Source organism: Lacerta agilis, chromosome 18 (genome assembly GCF_009819535.1).
Source record: "Lacerta agilis isolate rLacAgi1 chromosome 18, rLacAgi1.pri, whole genome shotgun sequence".
NCBI lineage: Eukaryota > Metazoa > Chordata > Lepidosauria > Squamata > Lacertidae > Lacerta > Lacerta agilis.
In genome coordinates, this window is record NC_046329.1 from 6,600,333 (window position 1) to 6,619,904 (window position 19,572).

Consider the following 19,572-nt stretch of genomic DNA (forward strand, 5'->3'; position numbering starts at 1 on the left):
AGACCAACACGGCTACCTACCTGTAACTGAAACACAACAGTCCCTAACTGCAAGGTTACAGTCAAAAGCAAACATGCTACAGGGAGGGAAGAGGAAAACCAAAACTCGGGCACCAAATTCTAAACGGCTGTTCCCTGTGCTGCCCAGCTGGCACAGTTCAGGGGCAGGAAGTGTCTGCCAGAGCCGGGCCTCCAGCAAAGCTGGTGAGATGAGCCATACTGCTTCCCATCTCTCCCACTGGGCCAGCCTGATGCAGTGGCTGCCCACAATTGCAGTTGAGGGGAGAGGAGGCTTGGTGGGGCTGGCCTGTCACCGCTGAAATGTGCTATCGCATCTGTCCATCAGTAGATTTCTTCCTGGGATCCCTGAGTGCATCTCAAGATACCCAAAGGGGTGTGTGTGACGTGTTTCCTCCTCCAGATTTTGAAGGACTCCAGCTCCCATTATCCTGAGCAGTACGTATTATGGAAATTGTAGTAGAACAGCAGCCTGGGGTTTGGGGGGCAGGGGGGGGGGAGAGCAGAGATTGGCCACCCACACCCCTCCGAAGTGCCAATGCAGTCCGTTCCTACAGACGCAGCTGGAGCTGTCAGTTTATTTTTTTTAAGATCGGTATGTCCTTTTTGCATTATTATTATTATTATTATTATTATTATTATTATTATTTAAATGCCCACTCAGTTGGGTAGGCTCGGTTTCACTTAATGTTTGCTTTTGGGGCTGTTTCTTTTATTTAAAGTGCTATTTAAAGGAACTTTATTCGTCATTAAAATCCGGAAAGAAAGAAAAAAAACACTAATAAATTTTGATGGCATTTTTTCACCCTCTATATTTGTCCACTTAAAGAGGGAACTGCATCCTTGTTCGAATGGGAACCTAAAATCCACGTCTGCTCCGATGAGAATCTCTCGCTTTTCCCCCTAGGTTTGGAGCAGATCCAACCAGGAGGCGTGGCTGGGCGTCGTAAGAGGCCCCGCCCCTTCTCTTCCTCTTCTTCCCCCCCAACCCCGGACAGCAGCAGCGGATTGATTGGCCGCCTGGGCCGTGACCGTTACGCCTCGCGCTGCGCCGCCCGATTGCGCGTGCGCGAGCGCTCCCCTCCCAAAAGGGGGAGGGCGCCGCTTCGCTCGAGGCCGCGCCATTGGCTGATTTCCGAAGCCTTCCCCGCTGGCCCGGGAACTGATTGGCTGAGCGGAGGGGGAAAGTGGGCGTGCCGGGCGCTTCCAGTCAGGTGCGGACGCCGCTGACAGAGGCAGGCGGAGGCGGCCGCCTCCTCCTCCTCCTCCTCCTCCTTCCGCGCTTCTTCTTCCTCAGCATCCGCCAGCCTGGGGAGATGGGGCGGCCGGAGCTTCGGCCCTGAAGGGAAGGCGCCAAGGAACGGGCCGGCGGAAGGGCGGGGCTCTGGCGGAAGGGGCGGGGCGCAGGTACGGAGGGGAAGGGGGCGGGGCTTGGGGTTGAGTGACAGGCGCTCCAGGAAGGGGGCAGGAGGGGGGCCTGCGGGTGCCTTTGGAGGGGCTCTGCCTTGCTGGATCGACTCCCCCCCCCCTCCCCGCCTCAGAATAGGCCAGCCTAACCCAGAACCCTGCTCCCAAATCCCCACCCCAGTGGGAAGGCTGCAGGTACACTGCCTCTGGATATGGAGGCTCCATGGGAGGGAGCCCGAGGGTCATCTAGTCCAACCATGCAGGAATCTCAGGTAACAGGTGGCCACCCAACCTCTGCTGGGAAAAAGAAGGAGAGGCCACCACATCCCTGGGGAGACTGTCCCACTGTTGAACGAATCTTACCAACTGAAAGAAGGTCCCTGCATCTTCAAAAATGGGGTGGGGAGGGGAGGACCTAGGTAAATACTAACTAGTGAACTCGTCAGCCGTAACAGGAAAGGTCCAGACAGTTCAACAGTTGGTGTGTGAGCACTGGACTGCCCCGTAATTCAATGGGAGATTCTACACAGAGCTGTCAACCTTCCTTTTTTTTTTGCATTGGGAAACGGCCATAGCTGTCAACTTTCCCTTTTTTTTTGCAATGGGAAACGGCGCTGGAATAAGGGCATTTCCCGCAAAAAATGGGGGAAGTTGACAGCTATGATTCTACGTCCTGTACCTTTGGCCCTCCAGATGTTGCCAAACGGCATCTCCCGTCAGCCCTGGAAAGCATAGCCAACGGCCAAGGTTGGTGGGTGTGATGGCAGTTGTAGTTCAGCAACACCTAGAAGACCAAAAGGTCCCCAGTACAGCTCTTGTGGCAGTGAATGCTCTGCATTACTTTAACATTGTGTGAAGTAGAAGTGGGGGGGGGGCGAGGGGTGCTTTAGCCAAGGAAGAAGATGGCTGGGCGTCCTGGGCTGTGTTAGAAACTCAGGTGTATAAACTGGGTGCCAAATAGCTCCTTAAACCAAGGTTACAGTTGCCAAAACAGAATATATGCTTGTCATTTTGGGGCAAGGTCTTATTTTTCAAATGATGGACTGACTGTGGCTGAATATCAGTTAAACATCTGGCTCGTTCGGATGACAACCTTGAGCTAGGTATAGAACTTTGAGAACGTAAGAAGAAAAGTCGCTTGGCCTATCCCGGCTCTTTTTCTTAATAGTAGGGACACGGACCATTCATAACTTAAGAATAACTTAAGAAACTGTGAGCAGGGCAGTGGGGTAGAGTAAGTGAAGACAAGCGACAACAGTTAGCTATGGCGTTGTTCACTGGTCCTGCTTAGGCGGCGCAGAAAAAGCATTTTGGTTCCTGAAATTCATTCTGATTGTGCAGGTAAGATAAAACAGATAGAATTCTACAGGATGGGGCATGAGTGTGTGGAAACAGTCCAGTTCCAAGGATCCCCAGGCATGAGCCTTCAGATGGTGTCAGGCTCCATCCTGGTGCCCAGGCATCTTCCTGTTGGTCGCAAGTAGCCGATAGGTAAAGGACCTCTGACAGTTAAGTCCAGTTGTGAATGACTCTGTGGTTGCGGCGCTGGCCGAGGGAGCCGACGTTTGTCTGCAGACAGTTTTTCCGGGTCATGTGGCCAGCATGACTAAGCCGCTTCTGGCGAACCAGAGCAGCGCACGGAAACGCCGTTTACCTTCCCGCTGGAGCAGTACCTACTTATCTACCTGCACTTTGTCATGCTTAACTGCTAGGTGGGCAGGAGCTGGGACAGAGCAACGGGACCTCACCCCGTCATTACGGGGATTCGAACCGCCGACCTTCCGATCGGCAAGCCCTAGGCTCAGTGGTTTAGACCACAGCGCCACCCGCGTCCCTTTTAAGTAGCTGATAGTTGGGTGCAAACTGCGCCAGGCACCCGGCTAATTTCAAACACAGCTGCCACCTCACTGATCTTCATCTTGGTCTCAGCCAGTGGTACCAGAAACCACCTTGGACTCCTTTGGGAGGATGGGCAGGATATAGATTAAATAGATAAAAGACTGCCCTTGTGAGTTCTGGGCTGTTTTTAGGGTGGGAATGACCCCCCAAACTTTGTGTGTACTGCTTAGGAACACCGGAAACTGCCTTGGAGTGAGTCAGGCTACTGGTCCATCTTTGATGTCCATCTGGGAGCCCAGAGATTGCTTGTGGTTGTGGGCCAAATGGCAAGTGTTGACCTTGACGTGATTCTTACTCTGCTAAACTGTGTGTGTGTGTGTGTGTGGTTGTGGAGGGCCATGATACTGAATCCAGCAGAGTGAAGCTTGTGTCGAACGTTCTGTTGCACTGGCTTTGCTCTTTTTTCCTAAAACCCGACTTAGGATATTTAAAGTGCAGAGGCTGCCTTTCTAACATGATATTCTTATCTGCGTGCATTCATACAGAATATTAGGATGGCTTACGTCATTGTGTGCGTGGCTTTATAATTATTTTATTTAAACATTTATTTAAAAGTTATGATACATTTACAGTACGGGGAAAATATTCCGGGAAAATATTTCAGATTCTTCTCTAAGTGACATTTCGCTTTCCCCATATTTTTTTTTACCTATTGCTTAATTTATAGAGCTTGCCCCATAGCGGAAGGACTCTAAAGGGCCAGTGTGGCATAATGGTTAGAGTGACGGACGAGGGCTTGGGAGATTGGGGTTTGAATTCCTACTCCCATCATGAAGCTCAGTGGAATTTGTGGGAAAACTTAATTATGTTTACGGACCCAACTAGACTTAACATGCATGTGTTGTTGTTTTTTAAATATGAATAGGACCCAACGGAAAGCAGGTATTGATAATTAACTGGATTGGAGCAGGCAGAAGTGTAGGGTGGGAGTTAACCCTTTCCTCCCTTGCTGTGCGACCAGCTCCTTTGAAGCTGCTATTTGCATTGGAAGGATATGCTACACAATTAATGGAGAGTTCCATCCTCCCATGTTGTTGTTGTTGTTCAGTCGTTCAGTCGTGTCCGACTCTTCGTGACCCCTTGGACCAGAGCACGCCAGGCACGCCTATCCTTCACTGCCTCTCGCAGTTTGGCCAAACTCATGTTAGTAGCTTCGAGAACACTGTCCAACCATCTCGTCCTCTGTCGTCCCCTTCTCCTTGCGCCCTCCATCCTCCCCAACATCAGGGTCTTTTCTAGGGAGTCTTCTCTTCTCATGAGGTGGCCAAAGTACTGGAGCCTCAACTTCAGGATCTGTCCTTCTGGTGAGCACTCAGGGCTGATTTCTTTGAGAATGGATAGGTTTGATCTTCTTGCAGTCCATGGGACTCTCAAGAGTCTCCTCCAGCACCAGAATTCAAAAGCATCAATTCTACGGCGATCAGCCTTCTTTATGGTCCAGCTCTCACTTCCATACATCACTACTGCGAAAACCATAGCTTTAACTATACGGACCTTTGTCGGCAAGGTGATGTCTTTGCTTTTTAAGATGCTGTCTAGGTTTGTCATTGCTTTTCTCCCAAGAAGCAGGCGTCTTCTAATTTCGTGACTGCTGTCACCGTCTGCAGTGATCATGGAACCCAAGAAAGTGAAATCTCTCACTGCCTCCATTTCTTCCCCTTCTATTTGCCAGGAGGTGATGGGACCAGTGGCCATGATCTTAGTTTTTTTGATGTTGAGCTTCAGGCCATATTTTGCGCTCTCTTCTTTCACCCTCATTAAAAGGTTCTTTAATTCCTCCTCACTTTCTGCCATCAAGGTTGTATCATCATCCATCCTCCCATACCCGCTATTTTAGGATAACCCTTGGTGAAGTAGCCTGCAGTCTACAGACGTCCATGGCACAATAAACTGGCAAAGTCTTTAAGGTGCCACGATATACTCTTTGTTGCTTTTCTATTGGGGCTGTGCAACACACATCTTAAGACTTTGAGCTGTGCGTTTTGAGAATGCATAGCCAAAGTACGGTAGTTCTCCCTCACTCCAGAGAAGAGTTGGCGCTCAACCGGTTGTGGGGCCAGTTTCACCCTGGCTAAGTTTTAAGGGATGTTGCCTTCCTTGGGTCGGGTGCTTAGAAATCAACCAAGTGAAAAGGGAGGAGATGTTCCCTATTTTATTATCCAAGCGACTGCTTTTTCAGAACGATGAAGACCAGAAAGGCAGCTCTTTTTCCAGGAACAGTCCTTCCTTCCTTCCTTCCTGGACATTTGCTGACTGATGCAGGCCGCGTGCATTTCTTGAACAATGGGGATCCTCTTGGGAGATTTCCCCCCCGCCTTTTTGTTCTTTAATTAACTAAGACATAAATACAAAGTCTGCTATGTTGTCCGATACACACACCCTGCCCTGTTGCACACACATTGCATTCCTTCACCTTTGAAACCGTGTTGTTGCTAATATATTTGTGAGAATCTGGGGCCTGCACAAATGCAGAATAGGATGTGTGTGATTTCTATTGACATGCTTGGATAGCTCAGTTGGTTGGACGTTAGAGCAGGGGTCAGCAAACTTTTTCAGCCCTTCAGACCTTGGGGGGGGGGCGGACTAAAATTTGGAAAAAAATATGAACGAATTCCTGTGCCCCACAAATAACCCAGAGGTGCATTTTAAATAAAAGCACACATTCTACTCGTGTAAAAACACCAGGCAGGCCCCACAAATAACCCAGAGATGCATTTTAAATAAAAGTTGGTGATGGCATTTATAATACTAATAAAATAATACTAATAATACTAATAAAAACTCTGCCGCTGAGCTACAAGGGCTTCAGCAAAGGGCATATGCCCCAGTGGGGGGACTTCCTTCTCAAAGAGGCACCTGTTGAATTTCCCTCCATGCTCCAGGGCGATGCTCCTTGGGGAGTGCAGGAGAAAGTCCCCGATGGCAGCTGTTATGCCAGGGGTCAGCAACCTTTTTCAGCTGTAGGCCGATCCACCACCCCTCAGACCTTGTGGGGGCCGGGCTATTTTGGGGGGGGGGGGAGGAACGAATTCCTATGCCCCACAAATAACCCAGAGATTCATTTTGAAAAAAAAATCAACGAATTCCTATGCTCCACAAATAACCCAGAGATGCATTTTAAAATAAAATCACACATTCTACTCATGTAAAAACACCAGGCAGGCCCCACAAATAACCCAGAGGTGCATTTTAAATAAAAGCACACATTCTACTCTTGTAAAAACACCAGGCAGGCCCCACAAATAACCCAGAGGTGCATTTTAAATAAAAGGACACATTTTACTCATGTAAAAACACACTGATTCCCGGACCGTCCGCGGGCCGGATTTAGAAGGCGATTGGGCTGCATCCGGCCCCCGGGCCTTAGTTTGGGGACCCCTGCGTTAGAGCATGGTGCTGATAACTCCAAGGTTGCAGGTTCAATCCCTAAAAAGGACAGAGCTCTGCATATTCTTGTACAGTTGTACCTTGGGAGCCGAATGCCTTGGCTCCTGAACAAATCGGCTCCCGAACAATCAAAACCCGGAATTGAACGTTCCGGTTTTCGGGCGATTTTCGGAAGCCGAATGTCCGGCGGGGCTTCCAATTGGCTGCAGGATACTCCTGCTGCTAATCGGAAGCTGCGCTTTGATTTTTGAACGGTTCTGGGAGTCGGAACGGACTCCCGGAACGCATTCTGTTCGAAAACCAAGCTACCACTGTATTGAAAGGGTTCCTTTCAGCTCTATGTTTCTTTTTGATAGAGTGTGTGTACAGGCCTCACTTATGGTCATTTGCCATTTTAAGACTGCCAGTGTCTTTTTCTCCATTTTGCCTTGATGAATGAGACACAGAAGCTGAAGAAAGTCTTCTTTTTGTAACCTGGATGACCCATCCACAGAGCGTCTCAGCCTCTGACCCCCCCCCCAGGCATCCTTCCCACTGACCTGAGTGCATTGTGATTAGGACGGTGGACCGTGTTACCTGTCCACTCAAGACTCACCTGAGCCAGAAACTCTTAAAAGGAGCTTTGATGCCGTATAGTCTCTTGACCTTAAACGCTGCTATTTTACACTCGATTGTAAGTCATCGCAGCGGGGAAGATTCACAGATGGTATTTTAACTCTGAGTAGGCTCGCTGAGATGTATAAGACTGAATCAGATAAGTGCTGGAGATGCAAAGAGGTTGAGGGAACGTTCTTTCATATGTGGTGGACTCGCAAAAGGGTAAAAGAGTATTGGGAAATGATCCATAATGAATTGGGGGGAAATGTTTAAAAGTACTTTCCCCCCCCAAAACAGAGTCTTTTTTGTTGGGCATAATTCAGACTGAAATTCCCAGGGGTCAAAAAATGTATGCCACTACTGTGGCCCGTGTTTTGTTAGCCACAAATGGAAAACGAGCGAGGTCCCAAGCAAAGAAAATGTGTGCAGCTTGCAGACTTAACATATAGAATAAGAGAACAAGAAGAACATAGATTTAGAGAAGATTGGAAAACGTTTATTGAATATATGGGAAATAACTGTGTGCAGCTGAAAACGCTGGCAGCATTAAGATAAATTCAACAGTGTAAATAAGCTTTGATGTAATCTGAAGAAGTGTGCATGCACACGAAAGCTCATACCAAGAACAAACTTAGTTGGTCTCTAAGGTGCTACTGGAAGGAATTTTTTTATTTTTTTTAATGTAATACGTAATTGAATACTGAATGGTTTAGTTTTTTAAAAATATGCAGGGATTTATTATATGTAAAATGAACCGTGGAAAGAGAAGAAGGGAAGTCATTGATAAGGATGTAAAAATGAGTACTTTTAATTGTAAAACGGAAAATTTGATAAAAATGTTATATATATATTTATATATATATATATATGAATAGAATGCAAAATCCAAATTTTAAAAAAGCAAGTAAGTAACCGCAGCAAGGAAGATAGGCTTAGACCAGGCATAGGTAAACTCCAGCCCTCCAGATGTTTGGGACTACAATTCCCATCATCCCAGCTAACAGGACCAGTGGTCAGGGATAATGGGAATTGTAGTTCCAAACATCTGGAGAGCCGGAGTTTGCCTATGCCTGGCTTAGACCAAACCATTTGCCTTATTTTCTCGAAGCAACCTTTTGCCTCCTCTTTTATTTCCGTTTGAATAAACTTCAGGAAGCTGCTTGTTGGGGTCTTGACTGCATTTCTGTCAGACCCAAAGAGTCCTCTTGCGTTCCTGGTCCATGTTGGCGTCCTGCTGCATGGCAGGGGAAAGCAAGCTGCGCTGGACTTAGGAAAGAGACAGGTATGCTTGGTGATCTCTCTGTCTCCTCTCCTCAGTAGCTGCCATGGTCCTCCAGGGAAAAAAAAGCACATCAAGAACTCTGGCCAATATCAAAACAAAATCAAAAATTCTTTCCAGTAGCACCTTAGAGACCAACTGAGTTTGTTCTTGGTATGAGCTTTCGTGTGCATGCACACTTCTTCAGATATCTGGATATTGGTATCTGAAGAAGTGTGCATGCACACGAAAGCTCATACCAAGAACAAACTCAGTTGGTCTCTAAGGTGCTACTGGAAGGAATTTTTGATTTTGTTTTGACTATGGCAGACCAACACGGCTACCCACCTGTATCTGGCCAATATAAGTTTCAATAGTGGGAGTAGTCCCTACTCGCAAATCAATAGTAAATTATAACAAAAACTAATCCGTTCAAATACATATATTCAGACAGAGATTACAAACTCAAACAGAGATTACAAACTCAAACTCACAGGGATATGTACAACACAATAATCCGTTACAGTATTGGAAATGAGAGTCTTTGAATAGAAACAAGTTCATGTTAGTCCATAGTCAGGTTTGATGTGAAGATCTTAGTTTCAGTCATTGAGCAAAAGTCAGAAAAGTCAGTTATGGATCAGAAACCAGGATGTATTCACCTTCATCAGCTGAGTCTTAAGGGGTCGTATAAGTTTGAAGAAATCGTATAAGTATATCCTGCTTTTTTCTACGTTTCTCGGAGATAACAACTGAAAATAATGAATAATAATATTAGTTACATGCATTGAATTAAATTGAAAACTCTTAAGGAAGCATATAATCAAATGATTCCTCACCTAAGTGTGCGAAGATCGACGTGTATCATTACGTTTTTGCAGATGTCCTTCCAGCTCTGTTTCCCCCCCTCCAACCATGGTTTATGGTTTTCTGCTCAAGATACACGTCGTTCTTTCTGCCTGAGTGTAGACTCTGACATTTGTCCCTGCTGAAATTCATTCTGTTTGTTGGTCCAAAAATCACAATATTTTTTTGGTTTCTAAAAATTTCTGGGCAGCAATGTAAGTGTTTGTGTGTGTGTGTGTGTGTGTGTGTTTTGTGTGTAGCTAGTGAGCAGCAGGGAGGGGACACCCCCCCCCCGAGGTACCCCTGCCCCAATTGACCAGCAAAGCGACAATCCACGAGTTGTACTGGGCCCGACTTTGACCAGCGCTTTCTGTCTCTTCCTCAGGCCTACCATGATTCTGCTCTCTGGCTGCTGATGCCGGCGCATCCTCGGTTGCCATGACAACGGGCGACTGCTGCCACCTCCCCGGCTCGCTGTGTGACTGCCCGGGCAGCGCTGCGTTGTCCAAGTCGGTGGAAGATTCCGACTTTGGGCGCCCTCAGTACGTCACCCAAGTCACGGCCAAGGACGGACGGCTGCTCTCGACAGTCATCAAAGCCCTGGGGACGCAGAGGTGAGGCCGGGGCGCCCCAGGTTTGCGATGGATTGGTCCGGGGGATGTGAGCCTGGTTAGCCGGCAAGCCGGCGTCCTTTGACCCTGAAGGGCCAAGTTCAGTTTAGAGTCAAAGAAGCAGAAAGCCTTTTAGCGATGATTGGGGGCGAGGACAGAGTTGGAAGGACATCTGCAAAAACATAATGATACGCAAGTCTGTGCCTCCTCCTGTTACCCACTTAAAACAGCCTTTTATTCAGAGGACTGGAACCCTACGTAGTTTGAGCAGTGTTAGAAACTCAGATATATTAAACCTGGGTTGTGGTTGCCACAACAGGTTGTCTAGGGCTAGGCACTTCTTTTTGGCACCTTAACCTAGGTTATGGTTGCCACAATGGAATTGTCAGGGTGTCCTACACACGAGTAGGAGCTTGGCAGAGACACATGCCCGACTGGCATGTTCCCTCCCTCCTGGGTAATCGTTCGGGAGCTTCAAAAGCATTCCTCAGCCTGAACATCACAGCGACTGATGCCAGAAGACATCAGCACACTTAGGGATCCTCAGTGGTTTGTGCAGTTGCGTAACAACTCAACAACTCAGCATTTAGGGTAATTACTTTATTTACATATAAATACACACGGAGCACTGCATCATGGCTCCCTCTATCTCTGGCATTAGATAGCAAAGAGAAAGAACAAAGGACAATATTCCGACTTCAGGGAGCACAGTAAGACAAACATCCTGTCTTCGTCACATCCCATTCCTGTGGAATCAAAACACATACCCAGCCAGTCATGTGATATACAGCAAACCCATGACTGCACATGGGGAATGAATCTCCCAACAGGAATGTCTAGGTACCATTTTCCCCCCAGTGAAGAAAAAGAAGAAGAAAAAGAAGAGGAAGAATTAATTTCATTTCTATACCGCTTTGTATTTTAAAGAAACAGTCTCAAAGAAGTTTAAAATATAAAGTAAAACAATGCGGAATAAAGCAAAATCAAGCTTTAAGGGAAATGTTTCAGATCCTCCTCTAAGGGACATTTTGCATTCCCCCATACCTATTTACCTACTCAGTCTAAAGAGCTTCCCCATAGCAGAAGTGTTCAAACAAACCCTTCTGCTGACCTGCTTAAGTCACCTGGAAGGGCCAGCCAGATGGCGATGTCAGCCGCCAGCCTGGCACCTAGAGATCTCCGCGTGGTCGCGATTGGACCCATGCCAGGGGTAGAACGTGCCTGGCGACGGGCGAATTTCTAGCACTGGGGTTTGAGGAAGAAGGGATGCAACCCGGGCGTTGCGTTCAGAAAGCACCTGGGTTCAGTTCGCGGCATCTCCATGTACAGTCGGGAGAATCTCCCTGTCTAGAACCCCGGGGAGCCACTGCCAGATAGTGTAGGCTGCACTGACCTAGATGGACCAAAGGTCTGACTCTGTAGAAGGCAACTTCCTGTGTTTCTTCCTGCGCTGGAGCGGCTTATCTAAGGTCCCTTCCTGTTAGTCCGACTAACTCGCCCCCTGCGCACAATCTCTCCAGACACCCTTTGTGAGGCTTCCGCTGCTGCCTGCTGGAACTTATCTCACATTCTCTACGTTCTCAGGTGGAACACACGAAGCGGAATGCGTTTGTTTTCCAGAGGGTGGAAAGATGCAGGCAGATGCAGTCGACCTTCCCACCTGCTCCTGTCCATGCCCTCGGTCCTTACGTGAGGGCTGAGAAAAAGCAAGCCTGTTCAAGACTGTCAATCAGGGAAGGGGGATGTTTTTGGCCTGGCGGGCCAGATCTTTATCTCCCTGCCGCCTCAGGCCAACTTTAAGTGGCGGACGGGAACGCCCGTCTGCCAATCATCTGATGTCACAAGGATTTATGGTGATTGATTGGTGAGCAGGACCGCCCATCTGTCCAAGTTGACCTGAGGGGGGGGGGGCGGCGGCGGCCTGCTTCTCCAGCACGCTCCCTACATATTGCCGGAGCAGCACCCGGCAGGATTCAATCCTAAATTTGCCGGAGGTCTGCTCACCAGCTGATCAGTAGGTGTGAAATCCTGCTGTTTCAGCCGTGTGCCAGTTCTCTGTGGGGAACTCGTGGTCGCAGCCAGCATAGATTTGAGCCCCACCACCTGTCCATCATCACCCGACGTCACACAGCGACTTCAGTTGATTGACAGGTGGGTGTGGTTTTGGGGAAATGGCCCCCTAGGCCAAATTAACTCCTTGGCCGGAGGTTCTCCATCATGCACAGACCCCAAGAAACAAATGAGGGCTGACCTGTGGTGAATTGATCAAGTTCAGAATCTTTTTTGGTTAGCAGACACAATGGTCCTAAAAACCCAAAAGGTCGCAGAGGTGTTTTCGGGTCGCAGTCTAAGCCATCAAAGCCACGAGGCTTTTGTGTTGCCAAATGCAAGGTGGTTCTTTCAAAATGAGATTCAGAAGTACCGTATTTTCCGGCGTATAAGACGACTGGGCGTATAAGACGACCCCCAACTTTTCCAGTTAAAATACAGAGCTTGTGATATACTCAACTGCAGATTCTCCACCCGGCGTATAAGAAGACCCCCGACTTTTGAGAAGATTTTGCTGGATTAAAAAGTAGTCTTATACGCCAGAATATACGGTAATACAAAACGCCAGCGGGTGAGAAGATTAAAGATTTTGTTCTAAACAGCAAGCAGTATATACACACCAAGCAAGCACCTCAATCTGCCACTTGGAAGCCCTTAAGAAGCGGCAAAGTGACTCCCCCAGCTAGCCTAAGGTTGCACGGCCCTGTGGCCGATCAGTCCGTGCCCAAGCTTCTCAAAAACTCACAACCATCCGATTTATAGTTAGTAGGCTGTTTGGCTTGCCCGACTGGCTACGTGCAGATAATTCATTAGCCACCTACTCCCGATGCCTCACTTTCTCAAAACAATGTCCAACATCAAATAAGGTACCTAGCACTGTCACTTCCTCCCAGCTGATTAAAGACATTAAAGGCTGTTCTTCGTGCCATCAAAGAACTTACCGGTAACAAGAGGCAAGGGGAGGGGGAAGGAACTGTTAGGATTCTTGCTCTGTGTTTCAAGTCATGGTATTGTCGTCTATCATATGACGGTGTTTGTTTTCATTCCACAATGAGGGAAATGACGGAGACGATGTTTTGGTATTACTGTGTTTGGTGAAGTGGGACTATGGTCCTTGGTTCTTTCTCTCATTGCTGTCTGATGAGAAAGGGGAAGGAGCTAAGTCAGAATGCTCCGAGGGTATTATATGTAAAAGTAGATTAGCCAAAATGCTGTGCTACTGAGTTCTGATACGCAAACTGCCAATACTCTGCAGCAGGCATGTCCAACAGGTATATCGTGATCTACCGGTAGATCACTGGACGTCTGTGGTTGATCACTGGCAGATCAGTGGCTCCCCCCAAAGAAGCTAAAAAACTTTGGCCCTCCTAAAAACACCTCAGCATCTTTGCCCTGCACCCCTAAAATGACCTGAACCACCAAAAACGGCTTTCCTTCCTAAAAAAAAGCTCAATGTAGCTTTCCTCCTCCCTAAAAAAGCTCAACAACTTTTATGTGAACCCCAAAAAACAGGGCTTTCCTTCCTAAAAAAAAAAAAGCTCAACAACTTTGACCTGAACCCCCCCCCCAAAAGGGGGTAGATCACTGCCAATTTTTAACTCTGGGAGTGGATCGCAGTCTCTTGGAAGTTGGACACCCCTGTTATGCAGGATCGTAAGTGTGCTGATGCCTCTTGGTATCAGTCGCTGTGATTTTTAGACTGAAGAAAGCTTTCGAAGCTCCCGAATAACCGACCAGGAGGGAGAGAACATGCCAGTCAGGCATGTGTCTCCGCCAATGTCCTACACGTGAGTAGGACGATCCTATCAGGAACAGAGGCAGGAAGGGTAACCATGTCAGATCACTTGACTCCTCGAAATACAATTTACAGATTGCCCATACACATTTCCCCCACCCCGGTCTTCTGAAAGTGGCTTAAGCCCCCTTCTCTTTTGCCTTCTCCTTGCAGCGATGGCCCGATCTGTCGGATCTGCCACGAAGGCGGAAGCGGAGAAGGCCTGCTCTCGCCCTGCGATTGCACAGGCACCTTGGGGACCGTCCACAAGAGCTGCCTGGAGAAGTGGCTTTCCTCCTCCAACACGAGCTACTGCGAACTGTGCCACACCGAGTTTGTCGTGGAGCGGCGGCCCAGGCCCCTGATCGAGGTGGGTTGCGCTTCCTTCCCTCGCTTGCCGCAGGGCGCGATCTCCAGGCTAGAGGTTTTGAGTGGGGGAAGAGACCAACAAATCTGTTTCTTTGGAACACTTGCATTCTGCTTTGTCCCGGGCCAAAGATTCTCAAAATGAAATTGTGTAAAAGGAGCAGAAACGTCACGATCTCTCCATGGAACTGGAATAGATCAGGCGGCGCTCCCTGCCCTCTGCACGTCAGAGGTTCTCTCTAGGGTCCTCCGAGGCAAGGGAGTGGGGCTGGATAGGCAGATACACATATTTGGAAGCTCACAAATGGCAGTCGCCTGAATATCCTGCCCAAATCTTCTACTGTTGCTAGCTCTGCACTGTCCTATTGGAAAGGGGAGGGGGTGTCCTTGCAAGGGATGACATGCTGCTGTTCCTCAGAGGTGGTCTGGCCTCGCTGAGCCCCTGTGAGTGCAAGTGCCCTTACTTCTCCTCCCACCTTCCCCTCACCTCGGATTTACGTGAACTCTGCAAGGAGCAAAGTTACAGGGAACCAGGCAGAGGGCCTTCTCGGTAGTGGCGCCCGCCCTGTGGAACGCCCTCCTATCCGATGTCAAAGGAATAAACAACTACAGGTGAATCTCAAAAAATTAGAATATCGTGGAAAAGTCCATTTATGTAAGCAATTTTTTCATTAGCTACTGGAGTTTAATATATGAGATAGACTCACGACATGCAAAGCGAGATATGTCAAGCCTTTGCTTGATATAATAGTGATGATTATGGCATACAGCTGATGAAAACCCCCAAAGTTGAGATTGTTAATTTGGGGTTCTCATCAGCAGTAAGCCATAATCATCACAATTATAACAAATAAAGGTTTGACATATCTCGCCTTGCATGTCATGAGTCTATTCGAGTTTCACCTGTATTTACAACCCCAGCAGATGTGAACATAATTCCCCGCTTCCTGGCATCCCCTCCAACATAACACCGAATTTTCCTTGTTTATTTGATTTCAAAATCATTTCCAGCGTGTTGCTGGACAGCAGGAACACAGACAGTTGCTTGCTCTCGATTTAGGCTCAGGCACCCTCTTTCCTCCCTAGAGATAAAACTTGTTTGGGACAAACAAGGCGGTGCTGAGAGTTCTCAAACAAGAGACAGAGCTTTCAGCTCCATCAGAATTCTTGTTTTTATTTTTATTTTATTTAATCTGACTGGTGTTAAATACCATCCCCAAACTAATTTATAACAATTTTCTTTCATTCTCACAGACAACAGTTTTCAACGCACGATTCTTTCCCCTTCATTCTGACAAATTAATTCCCCCCTGTCTCTTCCTTCCTTCTCTCCAGTGGCTGAAGGACCCCGGCCCACGCAACGAGAAGCGGACGCTGTTCTGCGACATGGTGTGTTTCCTTTTCATCACCCCGCTGGCTGCCATCTCCGGCTGGCTTTGCCTTCGCGGTGCCCAAGATCACCTGCAGTTCAATAGCCGCCTGGAGGCCATCGGCCTGATTGCCCTGACCATAGCACTTTTTACCATCTATGTCCTTTGGACACTGGTGAGTGGTCACGCCCGCTTTCCTTCTCGGGGTTCTTCTTCCACTAAATTTGTCTCCTCCTCCTCCTTACTATTATTTGGGGGCAGGTTGTGGGTCAGTAATAGATCACCTGCTTTGTCCGAGTTTCAGTTCCTGGCACCTCCGTGGGGAAAGACCAGCTCCTGAATTCCCAAAGAGTTACTACTGCCAATAAATGCGGATAAACCTGAGCTGGGTGGACCTAATAATAATAATAATAATAATAATAATAATAATAATAATTTATTACTTATACCCTGCCCATCTGGCCAGGCCTCCCCAGCCACTCTAGGCGGCTCCCAACAGAGTATTAAAAACACGATAAAACATCAAACATTAAAAACTTCCCTAAACAGGGCTGCCTTCAGATGTCTTCTAAAAGTCAGACAGTTGTTTATTTCCTTGACCTCTGATGGAAGGGCGTTCCACGGGGCGGGCGCCACCACCGAGAAGACCCTCTGCCTGGTTCCTTGCAACTTCGCTTCTCGCAGGGAGGGAACCGCCAGAAGGCCCTCGGAGCGGGACCTCAGTGTCCAGGCTGAGTGATGGGGGTGGAGACACTCCTTCAGGTATACTGGGCCGAGGCTGTTTAGGGCTTGAAAGGTCAGCACCAGCACTTTGAATTGTGCTCAGAAATGTACTGGGAGCCAATGTAGGGCTTTTAGGAGCGGTGTTATATTGTCTCAGCGGCCGCTCCCAGTCACCAGTCTAGCTGCCGCATTCTGGATTAGTTGTAGTTTCTGGGTCACCTTCAAAGGTTGCCCCACGTAGAGCACATTGCAGTAGTCCATGCGAGAGATAACCAAAGCATGCACCATTCTGGCGAGACAGTCTGTGGGCAGGGAGGGTCTCAGCCTGCGTACTAGATGGAGCTGCCCTGGAGACAGAATTGACCTGCACCTCCATGGACAGCTGTGAGTCCAAAATGACCCCCAGGCTGCACATCTGGTCCTTCACGGGCACAGGTTCCCCATTCAGGACCAGGCAGTCCTCCACACCTGCCTGCCCCCAGTCCCAGGACCAGGATTCAACCTCAATCTGTTAGTTGCCATCCATCCTCCAACCCAACAATCTGTGCTGTAACCCAGCTTCCTTTGTACTTTACAGAGGAGCTTATTGTCTAAAATTTGTCAAGGTGGAAAAAGCAAAATGGGTGAGGCACAGGCCCAAGGGCCTCTTGGTATGGTCTGTGGGACACATCCCTGTTAGACCATAGATTTGGAAGGGATAATAATAATAATAATAATAATAATAATAATAATAATAATAATAATAATAATAATAATAATAATAATAATTTATTTGTACACTGCCCATCTGGCTGAGCTTCCCCAGCCACTCTGGGCGGCTCCCAAACGAATGTTAAAACAATACAGCTTTAAATATTAAAAAACATCCCTAAACAGGGCTGCCTTCAGATGTCTCTTAAAAATAGGATAGCTGCTTATTTCCTTGACATCTGATGGAAGGGTGTTCCACAGGGCGGGCGCCACTACCGAAAAGGCCCTCTGTCTGGTTCCCTGTAACCTCACCTCTCGCAATGAGGGAACCGCTAGAAGGCCCTCGGCGCTGGATCTCAGTGTCCGGGCTGAACGATGGGGGTGGAGATGCTCCTTCAGGTATACACAGGGGGTTGTCAGATCCAACCCCCCGCAATGCAGGGATCTTTCGCCCAATGTGGGGCTCGAACCCACCACCCTGAGATTAAGAGTTTCATGCAAAGGCAGTTTCTAGTCGCTCTCGTACAGAGCAAACGCTTTGACCCTAGCCCTCTTGTTTTCCCATTGAGACAGCGGCAATGTGGAGCCTTCTCTCCCACGGTGACCCTGATTATTCTTGCTCTCCTTCCTCACCCCCGCTTGTGACCCCGCCGGCCAGGTGTCATTCCGCTACCATTGCCAGCTGTACTCAGAGTGGCGAAGGACCAATCAGAAAGTCCGCCTGATGATCCCGGACTCGAGGAACCCGCACCCTGTCTCGCACTCGCTGCTCTCCGCCAAGCTCCTGAAGAAGAAGGCCGAGGAGACGACCGTATGAGCCAGGAGCGGCCCTCCGTAGGCGAGGGGGGCCCTCCCCTTTCAGGGGCGGCGGCGGGGGGGGGGGGGGAGGAGGGAGGAAAGGAGAGTGGGATTGCACTTTTCTCTCGCCCACAGCGGCAAAAGACTCGCCTAAACAATCAGCCCGACCAAAGGGGGAATCTTTGGCACTTGCCCCGTTCCGCTGCGGCGAGAACACAGAACGACAACCTAAACCCCCCCCCCAGGGGTGTGTGCAATGAGCTTGGCCGGCGGTGGGCCCTGAGCGTCCGCCGGCCAGGCTCCGTCTTCGAGACGAAACCTCGCAAAGGAGAAAGAGAGCCTCTCCCTATATACATATATCAATATTATATTACCATAATTATTGTTGTTATTATTATTATTATTATAATTTTATCACTCTTCTTAATTTCCACGCCTGGTGTTGTTGCCGTTGCTGCTGTTGCTGTTTGTGTCCAGGCCCCCCCTTTTTTAAATGTCAATCCCGACAAACGTCCCTGCGAGAGATGCACAGAGGCGACCTGCCCCGTCGCGGCTTCGACAGGCCCCCCCCCCGACGCTCACCTCGAGGCCGTTGCGCTTTGCCGGTTTCGCTCGGTGGAGCATTTGCCGCGGAGGTTTCTCGCCGCCGCCCGACTTATCCTACGCGGCTGTCGCCTTCCGGGAAAGGCTCGAGAATCGATGAGTCCTTAACCCCCGGTGGTTTAATATCTGCTTTCCCTGTGGGTAGCTGGGAAATGTCTGAGGAAGCCAAGGGCGCCCCTGCCGTATCCACCCTGGGAAACACACCGGGCGTATTTTCAAGAACTTGCAATGACTTTCTAAGCTGTTACAAAAAGAAGGGTGGGGGGGAAAGGCAATATTCAGATCTGCTTGTCATCTGATTGCATTTGGGAATGAATTGGTGCTCTTCCGAAGAACCGGAGGGTGGGAGGGAAGTTTTCTTCCCCTTCTGTGCCCTTCTTTCCTTTCCCTCGGTGTCTCTCCCAGCCCCTTTTCCTGTTTTTGCACTACATGGATTTTTTGGGTGGGTGGGTGGGGCCGCCGAGCCCCCTCCCTCGTTCCCCCCCTCCCTCTTGTTTCTTTGTCAGTGATGTTTCTCTCCCCGGCAAGAGGATTCTGTGCGTTTGAGAATGGATTTGAAGTATAATGATAATAATCCCAGGAGGAGTAAAAAAAAAGAAAAAAAAGATATTGAACCAATGTTGGGACTGGAGAAGTTTTTCTTTAAAAAAAAAAAAGGTTGCGACTGACTGGTAAGTTTTCGAGAGGTCTCGGAAGCTCGTTGCTGTAATAACCTGTGCGACACTCTCGAGCGTAGAAGAAGGAGAGGTAGAGATCTGTCCACGCTGGGGAAAGGGCTAAAAGTTTCCGAGCACTTGATCCGCAAAGAGCATAATAATCCATGCTTGGAAAGTTCATTTTAAAGAGGAATTTGTAAAAAGCAAAAACCTGCCCTTATTCCCTTGTGGGGTGCACAAGAGCCCTCGTAGAGTCCTTTGCAGGTTCTCCGTCGGTAGGAGTAAATAACAGATGCCAACCAGAGAATATTTAGAAGCAAAACAGCTAGTAAGCTTGATCTTCATTAAGGCTGTTGCAACAGGGCGTTTGCCCCCACACGCAGGAGAGTAGGGGAAAGACCTAGAACAAAGGAGCACCCCCCTCCTATATTGAAATTTGAAATTCCCCACGCTGCTGCCGTTCGAGACCACCCCCAGAAACATGATACATGGAGTTTCTGAGTGGCAAGTGCGTTGTTTCG

At 48.6% G+C, this 19,572-nt stretch overlaps 1 protein-coding gene across 1 annotated transcript; it reads left to right on the forward strand.

The window, feature by feature from the left end:
- The first annotated feature begins 1,279 nt into the window (after window positions 1–1,279).
- MARCHF2 (membrane associated ring-CH-type finger 2) lies at window positions 1,280–17,868 on the forward strand. Its single transcript, XM_033136726.1, has 5 exons — window positions 1,280–1,424; window positions 9,797–10,025; window positions 14,020–14,215; window positions 15,547–15,756; window positions 17,653–17,868. Exons 2-5 carry the CDS (start codon window positions 9,850–9,852, stop codon window positions 17,809–17,811), a joined length of 741 nt encoding a protein of 246 aa, XP_032992617.1. The 5' UTR covers window positions 1,280–1,424; window positions 9,797–9,849; the 3' UTR covers window positions 17,812–17,868.
- The last annotated feature ends 1,704 nt before the right edge of the window (window positions 17,869–19,572 follow it).